General features: G+C 29.0%; 1 protein-coding gene across 3 annotated transcripts in view; it reads left to right on the top strand.

The window, feature by feature from the left end:
- The window catches only part of LOC129972865 (calcitonin gene-related peptide type 1 receptor-like), a 275,995-nt gene extending 268,372 nt beyond the window's left edge, over positions 1–7,623 (top strand). For 2 of the 3 annotated variants that reach the window (XM_056087165.1, XM_056087164.1), the window contains exon 14: positions 4,620–7,623. In XM_056087165.1, the coding sequence (XP_055943140.1) occupies positions 4,620–4,886 (267 nt within the window). In that variant the 3' untranslated portion in view covers positions 4,887–7,623. The remainder of the gene's footprint in view (positions 1–4,619) is intronic. The other variant, XM_056087166.1, reaches the window with a different exon arrangement.
- Positions 7,624–12,786: the final 5,163 nt, after the last annotated feature.

Here is a 12,786-nt window from a genome sequence, read left to right as displayed (position 1 = left end):
TATATTCGAATGAAAATTGAACAGATTCATCAAAAGATAAGAGTAAAAACGAAAGTAATAAAAGGTACCCTTTTAAGGTAAAATTACTTTGAAAGGAAGGAAGAAAAATTATATCTTTCTTTACTTCTTTATCTTGTATCTTTCGCAGTTATATCTTTCTTCATGTGATTGCTAATTTTTTGAATAATTATTTGAAATATTTCTTTTTTATCTGAATCGATAATATAATAATAAGCATAAAATGTAACATAACAATATGTAATATAAATAAGAAAACAATAAGTGTGTGATAGAGAACAAGTATATATAAAGTTTAAATAAGTTATAAATCTCAGTCTATCATCTGCAAATATTCATAAACAGAGTAGAAATACTTATGTAATGAAATTGATTACAGTATTTTTTTATGTACTTTATAAAATTTTCGTTTATTTATGCAAAATTGTTGATCAGATTACAGCTATCAAAACATAGAAGGTTTATAATTTTAGCAAATTTGCAATGAAATTGTACAGTTTAAAAAACCCTAATTATTAATTTTATGTTTAAATAAAACATCACTCTGCGTTAAAATCTTATATTAAATTAGTTATAAACATGTTTGAAGAAGAAAGATTTCATTAAAATATAAAATACAAAATCGTGGCTCTATTTCTTCATAAACTGCCTTTATAATTGTTTTGACGCCATTAAACTGAATCGAGTCATTATATATATATTGTTCCCCAACTAATACATAGAATATTCAGCAAATATAATGATGAAGCAACAACAAAAGTTGATATGGACTCAAAGTTTTCACAGGAATGCGGAACCATGCTTAGAGCCCCTTGCAAATGCTGGAGGATGTGTGTAGGATTTTTCAGAGAGAGGAAACATTATACAGATGCCCCAGATATTGTTAATGCGTTAGAAATCTGGATATTTTGATGATCTAGCGTGAATACATCTTCCAAACATATCCTTTGAATTTTTTCTTCGTGATAAGTCGCCTGGTTTTCACGAAGAAAGTCCAATCCTTCCCCTGGGAATACCAAGGAATACTACAGCCTGAGTAAAAACTTTAAGGCCAGTAAAAATTTTTGAGAAAATGGAAACATATAAACTGAGGAATTAAAATACCATTTGATTGATAATTATTGAGCTTAAATAAAAGTAAAAAACGTAGAAACATTAATTTGCAAATATTTTATTATTAGAAAATATTACAGAACACACAGATGAATATTTGAGCCTGAGTAAAAACTTTAAGGCCAACATAGAAAATAACATATAAGAAAAAAATTACAAATTCTTAGAAGGTTGTGTAGGAGCCATTTCTTCGAATTACTTCAAATATTCTTGTTTTCATGGACGAAACGAGTTTTTGACAAAGGGCGGGGTCGGTTTTATACCATTCATCTTCGACAGTAGATTTCAGCTCTGTTGTTGATGTATAGTGTCTCCCATTTGCATAAACTCTTCTTGCTAAATCACCCCAAAGGTTCTCGATTGGGTTGAGGTCAGGTGATCTAGCTGGCCATTTCACAGTTTCAACATTGTTGACTTGGAACCAATTTTTTGTGCTGTTACTCGAATGGATCGATGCATTGTCTTGCTGATATTTCCAATTTTCTCCAGCAAGACATTCAGCATTTGGCAAAAGATGATTTGTTAGGACATTTTGGTATCCTTGTAAATTCATTCTACCTGAAACGAATGCAATTGAGCCCACACCATTGTAAGCAAAACAGCCCCAAGTCATGACAGACCCTCCACCTAATTGGCGCTTGGAGAATATTTCTTTTTCATTTCTTATATCATGCCAGTAGAAATTCCACCCATCTGGTCCATCCAAATTCCATTTTTTTTCGTCAGAAAAAATAATTTCTATCCATTGGTTGTCCCAGGTCATGACTTTCTGGCCAAAGTTCAAACGCTCTATTTTGTGTCTCTGCAGTAACTGAGGCTTAGTCAATTTTGCTGTATAAGTGAACCTTCCATACCTTCTAATTGTGTTATAAATCGTTTTTTGACAAACTTTTAAACCTATCGTCAGAATCAGTTTCCTGGTTGAGTACTTTCCAGTAGATGCAAGTTGGCAAACTCTTCTTTCATCGCGCGAGGACAAAGCTTTAGGTCTTCCCCCAGTATTCTTTTTACCATAATTGTCTTTCAATTTTAAAAAAATTGTTTACTACAGTCTTAGATCTTCCTATCTTTATCGCAATGGCACGACTACTCATTCCTGTTGAAGACAACGCTTCGATATGTCCTCTTTCACGATCAGTTAACTTCTTACCCTTCTCCATCTTCACAAAGATCACCAATACTTCGAAGCAACGTATGACAAATATGAAAATTGCAGCGTTGTCACAAGCTCACAAGTTGCAATGGTAATTACACCATTATATTGTATTTATTTTTAAAAAATGACTGGTGGCCTTAAAGTTTTTACTCAGGCAGAAATACTAACTTTTTAAATAACCACATGTTTCTCATAATTATGTATTTACAAATTATGTTTATGGCATTTATTTCTTATCAATGAATTTAATAATTAATATTATTTGAATCCCTTTTATTTCATTTTACATTTTCTCAAAAATTTTTACTGGCCTTAAAGTTTTTACTCAGGCTGTATCATCCAAAAATGAATAGAGATTGAATATTGCGATAGGTTGGGTTACTGCGATATGTCAAGTCAACTATTTATATTTTTTAAAATATGAATATAGTTTTTCCCTTTTGGAATGACCATGAAAATTTGTGTAAAGACTTGTACTTGATATGTGAAGAATCAAAAAAATCCTTTTTAAAATATGATAATAATTTTAAACATAGCAACAATCTTTATAATCAGACAGTTCATTAGCTACTTGAGTTTCGAAAATATGTGAATATTCTTCGATTTTTAAATTGTTATATGTATAGCATTTCTAAAAATCCGTTGAAGAATTCGAGTATTAGCTTTTATCATTATTTTAAGTTATACAATTCTTTTAAATTTTATTTGTGATGTATTTTTAAACTTTTTTCATAAACGTAAGATAAAAATATTCCCGAAAAAAGAATCTTTTTTTTATGTAAACCTGCATTTATGCATTAAACATTTTTACACCATAATCGTATAAAATATTCATTCAACTTGTGTAACCTTAAGATGATATTTCAGAAACATTCACAGAGGGCATTTATGAAAATGATTCTTATTAGAGAATTTCTTTTTAAAGTTTTATTTAAGCCACAATAATTTTAAAAAGAAATAATTATTTGAAAACTCTATTTTTTGTCGATGCGATATCTCGATATTTATTAAATTTTTACTTAAAAAGACGAATGAATACTTAGAGACAATAGAATGCTAACTTTTTATACTTTTGCTGTTAAACATCTTAAATTAACTTCGCAAACAATAAAAATCTCAAATTATTGACACATTAAATCACTATTGAATGCTTTTTTTTAAATACGAAAAACAAGGAAATCGATAGAAATAGTCATAACATTTTGCTTGAACTAAATTCTATAGTTATCTAACCCTTTCTAGGACAGTGGGAAGTATGCTTCCCACCAAATTTATCAATCTTTGTATGAAATTATGTAGGTTGGCATAAGTTCTGACAATTTATTTTTAGAAAGACAGAAACTTAGATGCTTTAGTTCTTTATCTTACACAAAATGACGTGTCTTGATTTGTTACTTAATTATTAATTAACCAAATTAAATTTATCTAATAAGCTAAATGAATCCCTTTTTTATTCTAATTTCACGCCTAAAAATATTTTAACCTAATATGGCTAGAAAAAAAATGACCCTTTAAAGGGTTAAAGTACATTTTTTTCATATCTTATGGAGGTACACATATGGTTATATATGATACTCCTAAAATCCATTTTTTCACGGAGGAATCTCTATTTCAGATTATTCAGTCAATAGTGGCTAAAATGATCAAAATAGATCAGGAAGTAAGTTTAAGTTTCTGCTGAAATTATGATTTTATTTGATGTTATCAACGGTACTGGATGTATATTAACTCAAAGGAATCTATTGTTTTGATTCATTAAGCCTCCAAACATTGCAATACCTATATTTGCAACTCTTGATTTTAAACGCTGGTGTTTAGCTACAGGTAGCACGTGAGTCACTATGATAATTTAGAGGTCAGTGACCTGTCATTATTGTGATGCTTTCTTTTCACTCGAAATTTAGAGCACTTAGACAATTTGTTGTGAAAGGAACTATACAAGTTTCTTTAAAAATTGTTGTTCTCCCCTTTTATTCGAAAATTCTTCAGAAAAGAAATATAATAAAAGACACCAAAAACTGACTTTGAATTTTCAAGCTGGTAAGTAACATTCTTTGACTGACAGATACTATGCCATGGCCCATTAAAATATTCAGCACTTACATCAACTTAACGCGCAATAAAGTTAACTCAAAATAATGGACCACCCATTGCCATGATTAAAACATCAGGCATTTTGGAATTAATTTTCCGAACTTGCCATCTTCTAAGGCAGAAAATAGATGACAACACTTATTGACCTTTAATATGAACTAAACCACCTTGTAGAATCTTGAATTTCCTTTTTTTGGTATTTATATATAGCTAAAGCTTTACAATTTGTCTTTTTCAGGTGATTGACTTGATCCGGCGTTCCATCGATCGCTTCCGCCTCCGGTATTCCCTGGACGTCCATCCATCGTCTTTCACGACCACTTCCGAGCTGTCCATGGGCAGGTCCAGACATTCCACCGACTGTGGCGCCGAATATTCTGTCAGACCATGGCGCCGCAGCACAAAAGGATGCAACAATTCACTGGATCCCCCCACAGAACTGAACACTTTGACTAATGTGCCCAAGGCAGAAAACTCGATGGAGACATCTCTCATCATTCATTAACTACTTTTATGCGACTATCTTACAAAAATATTCTTGGTGAATTTCGGTTGTGACTATTGGAAGTCGCTCAGTAGGTGTATTGCATTGAAAAATGTTTCGCAAACGGAACCTTATAATTTGTTATCGAAGAAAAGTATGTCATAGATAGTTTGTGTCAAGATAGAATATATGCGTTGAATGTTCCTGGTTCTTCTAAAATGTCCTTTTTCTTAAAAAAAGATTACATTATTGACTTCTCAATGTAGTATCTGCTTAAAATAAAGCAGGAAATTTTTAGGCATATTTCTACAACACAAGAATTATCATCAGAACGGCGAAATGATGGCGAAGAGGTGAAAGATACAATTCTGTTAAAAGTTGATGATTTTATAACGGATACATGTTGAAAGGCAATCTGATTTCGAAAAGTGGACCAAATATTTTCATTATTACCACATAGAATAATAAACATAATAACTTACTTCAAGACTTGGGACCTATTTATACGAAATGCCGAACAACATTGTTTCGATATCTTCCTGATATTGCCCGACATTCAGAACATCGGGTAACATCATGGAAATCCTGTACAATATTTTGTGCTAATAGAGAATTTTCTGAAGCCCGTCCATTATCTGATAATGCACATTCTGCTTTGTCCCTGACAAGGTCAGTCCGGCTTCAGGAGTTCAATGTTATGGATGGACAACGCAAAAGATAGCAGTCGGCCACAACAAATCCTGTCGATACTGCTACGTTCAGTGATGTTAGAGTGGTCGGCTGTACACTAGAAGAAGTCCGGTTTCAGAATGTATCGATTTCTTGTCCGTTCTTTTGGAAAGCAGTGAATAAGACAAAAGAACAAGCCATTGATATAAAAATGAAAATATTTTTCAAATCAGAACTGAAATTTAACAAATGTTTGTTGTTTTCAAGCATTATCCGAAACCGCTCTACTTAATATTACTTTAATGAAAAATATTGCAGCAAATCTTGTGCCCAGTCTAACTCAACTCTATCGGAAACTAAATTCTTGATCGCTTTATGGCTGGTCCGATAAAGTAAAATATTATTATTTTATTATAATAATAACTATTGAACATATACATTTTCTTTGAAGATTTTACCCATCGTTCAAAAAATATAAGTGAAAAATTAGCCCTTTATGAAGTTCAGTAAAAATGTGAAGATATGACCCAGTTAAAAGAGTTCTACTTCCTACATTCCTGTCAACATAACTTAAAATAGAAAGACATACTTCGCATAGTGTTATCATTGATGCTCAAATCCTTTTTAACACTAATTTAATAGATTGTTATTCTTATAAAGATGAAACTGAAACTGTCACACGTGATAGATTTCGAATCTTTTTGAAAACGATTCTTGTAAGATGCGAAACCGCATTTCTTCAATGTGAAACAAGGCTTAGTTACAAGGACGAGTTGTGTCATTTACGATGTGACTGCGAAGCCACTTAAAATACCAGACTGAAACGATGTTTGAAAAAAAATGTGAATATTTATTTATTTCATAAATTTCAGGATTTAATGGGGCGTTTCAAGTAGATATTAGAATTTGAATCATTGTTTTGATTCCAAAACAATAAAACATTCTCAAAGAGACTCAATGGATTTTAGTGAAGGAACTATTTTGCCATTCCAGAGATTCACTTAATGACTGGATGTTAAATTTCAACTTCATTGTTTATAGAATAGAAAAGTTGAAGTCACATTTTAGAGTACATTCAAGACTTTGATACATTGGCTGATACGTGAATCACATGTAATTCACACATACTATTTAATCGGATGATCTTTCCTTACTACAATTAAAATATAGCAAAGAAGGATTAATCTGATTAAATAAATGATTCAATCGTGAGTCACAGCCCCAAACGTGTTACCAATTGCTTTGATTTTCATATGGATTGCAAGTTTTAGTTTAATTGTAAATAAATTCAGTTAGTTTTTATGCGCGGAACGTGGAACAGATGTATAAAGATAATTTTATTTTATTAAAAGCAATTGATAAGAGGTTCAACCATAATTTTAGATTTTTTTCTGTAAATAATTCAATTTATTTTATGAATGTTATTTTAGAATGTGTTGTATTTTCTACTTGTCTTTTGACCACAAAAAATAAATATAAGATGTTTCAAAATAATTGAGATTGAACAAAAAAGTCAACGTGACTCATCGGATATACAACTAATATTTGAAGAGATTCCGCACTTTGTAGTAACAAAAAGATGTCTTGAAATCATAATACTAAATTAAAGCATCGTGTGGTTAAATATTAGATGCGCAATTAAGTTTATCATGCGATGATGTTGAATTAATTCCAATTAGCCGAATGAAACTTGAGTTATAATTATAACAAACCATCCAGCTTTTATTGATTTACTTTTCGGATTGTTGAATAAGAAAATTATGACATCTTGAGAATAAACCCATCCAAAAACGCACTGGAATTGATGTCGTACAATCCGTGAAGCTAATAAACGAATATTCTAAATATGAGTATTACTGATTGGCATTTTGCCATTTTTTTTTAATTTCCTTCTTTGTGCAGAATATGGAGAGTTATTAAAAGTGAATAAAAGGCGAGTATTATATATCTCTCTATATTTATGGAAAATCGTTTCCAGTTTTTCAAGGTATTTATAGAAGTATTATTTTGTATTTACAAGTGTACATATTGTTATTATATAATGATTTAAAAGAAAAATTGTGTAATGTATTGGAAACTTGGTATATAATGTCTCTTACTGCAAATCACTTACTTGTTTTTTTTTTGTTTCTTTTTAATAAGAATATATTTAGTCGTGTTATCTAGTATTATCATGTAATGAATATTATATCAAAATGCTAATTGTGAACAAAATAATTCAATCACGGAGAATCATTTTTATTTCTTAACCAAACAGTAATTTTGTTTAATAATTATATATTTTAAATAAGTGTTTTCTAGGAATAGAAAAAGAAATGTCAGTCAATGTGAATTCATTTTGTTACATTTCTATGGTAATGCTTTAAAAATGTCAAATATTGTTTCAATGCAAAAAAAGACATTGAATAAAAACAACATTAGTATTTATGGATGATCAGCATTAGATACGAAATGAAATAGATATATGGTAAAAAAATAAATATATTATCATTTACATATGTGGGAAAAAATTCGTAGATATTTGCAAAAATTGACATAAAATAAGATAAACATAAATAATATTTTTTTTAAATATGCAATCAAATATTCTTTTTTTTAAGCAAACATTTTATTCTATCTTAAGATCGGGATAGAGCAACATGTATTATTCAATTTATTGAAGACTAGATGAAATGAAATATTTCAAAATTAATAAAACATATGCTGTATTCAAAATTGCAGAAAGAATAAAAGTAAAATTTTATTAATAACAAAGAAATTTTCGTGAATTGTTTTTTTTTTAATCTATGTTTTAATCTTCCTGTTTGAAATAAATTATACTTTCCACCAAAAAAAAAATTAGTTTAAAATTTTTAAAAGCCTCTTAGTGACCAATTGAAAATGGCATTTCGTCAGACTATTGTAATTCAATTATCTTATTATATATCTAGTATCACTACCTATATAGTAAAATGTCTCAGAAACAAAAATTCACCTAAAAATTTTAACGAATGTTTGATATAAATGAAAGTATTTCAGGTTTTATTTTTAGCCACAATTTGAGTCAAATAAACATGTCATACAGCATTGTTTATTTAAAAAAATTAGATCTGTAGGAAACAAATTAAAAAAATTTGAATGAAACTAAATGTGTAAGTATTTAACATCTGATTTATTTGCTTTGAAATAAAACATTCCTAAAATGTGTTTTATTTGAAATTTTACTGAAAATAAAATCAACTCGTATTTTTTTTTATATATTTATCCATTTTTAAGCCTGTTTCATTTTTAAAGTTGTATGTATAATTCTATAAATATTTAGATAATTTATTTCGCAGAAAATTCATGGAAAGCAATGGACTGGAAACTCTGTTCTAAGTTATCATCATCAACATTTCGGGTTAAGATTTGAAATAAACTTTCTGGTGTTTGAACCACAACGCTTATACAATAAATAAATTTAAAGAAATTGAAGATAATTTTGACTAACGTAATGATCGAATGTGTGTACTCTACCCATTTTCCTTTTATTCATTAATCATATGTGTGTTTTATCTAATATTTACCCATAAACAATTACAGCTAAATTTACTTCTGCAACATTTCAATACCATAGTTGCAAAATTTGTTTTATTGAATCTTATTCTGATATATGATTTATAATAAAAGAAGTCAATAATTACCTTAATTATTTTTAAAAGATAAAAATTACTTGTAAATCATTATTCATTTCCTGAGTGTGTATATTTTTGATGAATCGTAAAAATTTATTTTGGATTGTATCATAAAAGTGCGAAAGTAACCGCGATTTTTTTTTCTCATTTATTCAGTATCTAAGCTTTCTAATAAGCCAATTCTTGCTTACAGATTTTCAACAGTGCGCAGCTGTAAATTAATTTTGAATTCCATTGAGCATCGCATAATGGATAAAAAATAAAACCTTGACGTCATAACTCGGCTTAAATCATTGCGGTTAGTTTTGTCAGGTAACTACGATCTCACTTGAAATGATTCCATTATTTTTCTGATTCAGAGATACAGCAGTTATTACATTTTGTTATAAAGTATCTATTAAGAAAAAAAAAACAATTATATACAAGATACTAAAGATTTTTTAACCTTTTGACTACACATTTATTTAAATTCACTTTTATATTTGAAGCGCATTTAATTTTTGAACATGTGAAAGCAGTAGCTTTTATGTAGGAATCCATTTATTCATTATTATTCGGAATATATATTGCTGCATTATATTGATATAAGCTAATTAGAATTTTAAAAATTGAAATACGGAGCATTCTGATACGTCTAATGTACCCAAAGGGTTGATTCAATACTATTTATAATAAATTCAATATTCTTTAATAACGTTATTGGCAAAGTATAAAATTAACGCACATAAATTAATTCGATTCTTGCTGGCTATATTGCATATACAAACATATATTCGCTTAGTATAGTTAGTTACCTTGAATAATTTATAACAAAGTATTTTTTCTGACAAATATACGAAAATATGAATTTGATTTTCTTCTACATTAAATGTTTTATGCAACTGTAAATAATTTCTTAAAAACTTTTATTTTTTCATCAAATGCATATTAATTTGCATTGATGTATATTTCGTTTGTAATTTCATTTAGACGATGTATTAAAAAAATCCTCGATGTCATGTTTGTTGTCTCGATAATTGTTAAACATTCATCTATTTCTTGTATGTTCTGTGAAATACTTGTATAAATAAATGTTAAATGTATGTATTTGAAGCATTACTCATTTTCTGTGTTTTATATCGTCTTTTGGAAAAAAGATATCCATTTAAAAATGAATTAATTGCAATAAATAAACTACTAATCTGGCCTTGCAAGTCCTATGCTGGTAGCTAGGTTTTTGTTTTAAATTAGAGGTACTGGATGTAAAGCGAAGAATGGTAATAATTCGCTCTTCATCTTGCATCCTGCGTTTGAAACAGAGATTGAGCCATCTGTATAAAACTTGCATGGCCAGATTAGTAATGAGAGAGTTGTTGAAATACAAATTGTTTTGAAAATGAAATTAGGAGTTTTTACTTTTATTACTTAAAATTATATGCAGTATTTTTCAATCACTATCAGTAAATCTAATTGCCATAACTCGGTACGACAAGAAAAAGTAGTAGTACAATTATCTACAAGGTGATATAGGATATTGCAGACATCCAACGATAATCTAATGATCTAATCTTTTACTAATAAAATGCAATCGTATTCGCTTTTTAATTTTTTGCAAACTTTACTACGCAACCATTTATATTGCATCCGTCATGTATATACGTCATTGCTTGACTTTAAAAAATAAATTCCGCATTTAACTGGTTAAACAATTTAGTGTTTGCAAAAAGTATCTTCAAAAGATATTATCGGACGAATGATGCATTTAAACTATCCCATAACAATTGTTAGAACAGTGACATTTTTTTAATTTTTGAATAACGTGATGCATCAACTCGAATACGACATAGAAGTGATCTATGCCATAACTCTATGCATAAATTCAATCTCTAAAATACGAGCAAAGATGACTGAAAAGTAATTAATTTAAACAAGTATAAAAGAGTTAAAAGGAATAGATGCACAAGCGATTTTTTTATTATCAGAACTTATTTATGTTACGTTGAAGAAATTCTTTGAGAATTTTCTTTGGAAACTTTTTTAAAATGTCTTAAAATAATTATTTAAATTAAATAATAAATTTTTTTTCTTTGAAAATTTTTTTAAGGATACAATAGACATATGCATGCATTGAAACCGAAATTCCTCATTTTTTGAGATATTGTTTAGAAATTTTATTCCAATTTTATTATATCTGACTAATGCTGTAAAAAAATTTTCATTATTAATGCTGTAAAGAATCATTAGTAATTTTCTGATTTTTCTGGCGAAAAAAATCTATTAAAATATTATGAGAAGAAATTATTCCATGCGTATTAAAATAGAACATAAATCTATTTTTTCTGTCTTTTCAGATATTTTAATTCTACATAAACATTGTTTTGCATGTTTAACGTGAAATTACTTTTGCTCCAAAACTTGAATGATTCGACATTTTTTGAAAACATTTTAAAATCATTATAGTAATATTGCACAAGGTGTTCGATAAAAGATTCTAAAACTCATAAGTGATCTATTCATGCAAATTATATCAATACATTTTTATATAGTATCGCAGATACATTTGTAAAAAACACATTAACAACCACCTTTGTTTATGCTATTTCGTCTTAGAATCCCAAGATTAGCACTTTTCGAAGCATGCATTTCCCTCAGGGCTGGGTAGCTGAAAGATGAGAGGTTCTTAAGTCTCCCAATGCCGTAAATAATCCGAGTTCATTGTGTTACTAAATAAAACCACTTCCATCTTTCCACCTCAGCCCTTTTTGATGCAATAAATGCCTTCTGGCGCATGCGCAAAAACGGGGCTTGTTCCGGAATTCGAGAATTAGCAATAACTGTTACAAATAATTTAAAACTTTCATCATCCATTAATAGAAACAACTTCTTTAATGATATTGTAAGATTAAATAAATGCCCTATTAATGGAATCCCTATTCTGATTCAAATCCAGTAGATTTGTATAATATGAGGCTAAAAAAGTCTCTTTGTATTTTATATCTTTTGCAACGATTAATCAACTTAAAAACTTTTTTCTACTCGGTGAAATGAGTAAAACCTCTTCTAATGGTGTTTCAAGAAAGACATACAAAAGCCTCGAGCAGCAATAAAATACAAATGCGTTTTCTTTTTCTTTTTTTTTTCTTTTTCCTTTTCTTTCTTTTGTCGTCATGGATCAGGTAAATGGGTTCTTCCGAAATATTTCTCAGCTGCTGTTTCTAAAAGCGTATAAGATTTAATTAGCCTAGGGTTGTAGTAAATAAGGGAAAGGGATTTGTGGAATTGATTTGAACTTCTATCATACTAAGTATTCGGAAGTTTTATTCAACGAATAAAAAATTAAAATTTTCACCACATTGATTTGAAACGTGCTTGTATTATTGCAACACGTAATGTAAAATTAAATCAATGTAAAATATTTATTTTTTCTAACCAGCATGGAACTTTCTAAACTTTATTTTCTTCCTAATAAAGATGTTATCCCTTAATCCTCTATAAAACGTTTCGAAATTGTAAACAAAACTTAAACCCTAAGTAAAATCCAACTTTTATTTTTTGAATCCGCACATGAGTATTTTGTGCGTCGTTGCATAGTAGAGAAAACCGAATATTATTTTGAACTC

This window comes from Argiope bruennichi, chromosome 6 (genome assembly GCF_947563725.1).
Source record: "Argiope bruennichi chromosome 6, qqArgBrue1.1, whole genome shotgun sequence".
NCBI classification, from domain to species: domain Eukaryota; kingdom Metazoa; phylum Arthropoda; class Arachnida; order Araneae; family Araneidae; genus Argiope; species Argiope bruennichi.
Note: the sequence above shows the minus strand (reverse complement) of the source record. Positions and strands in the feature narration are given on the sequence as shown.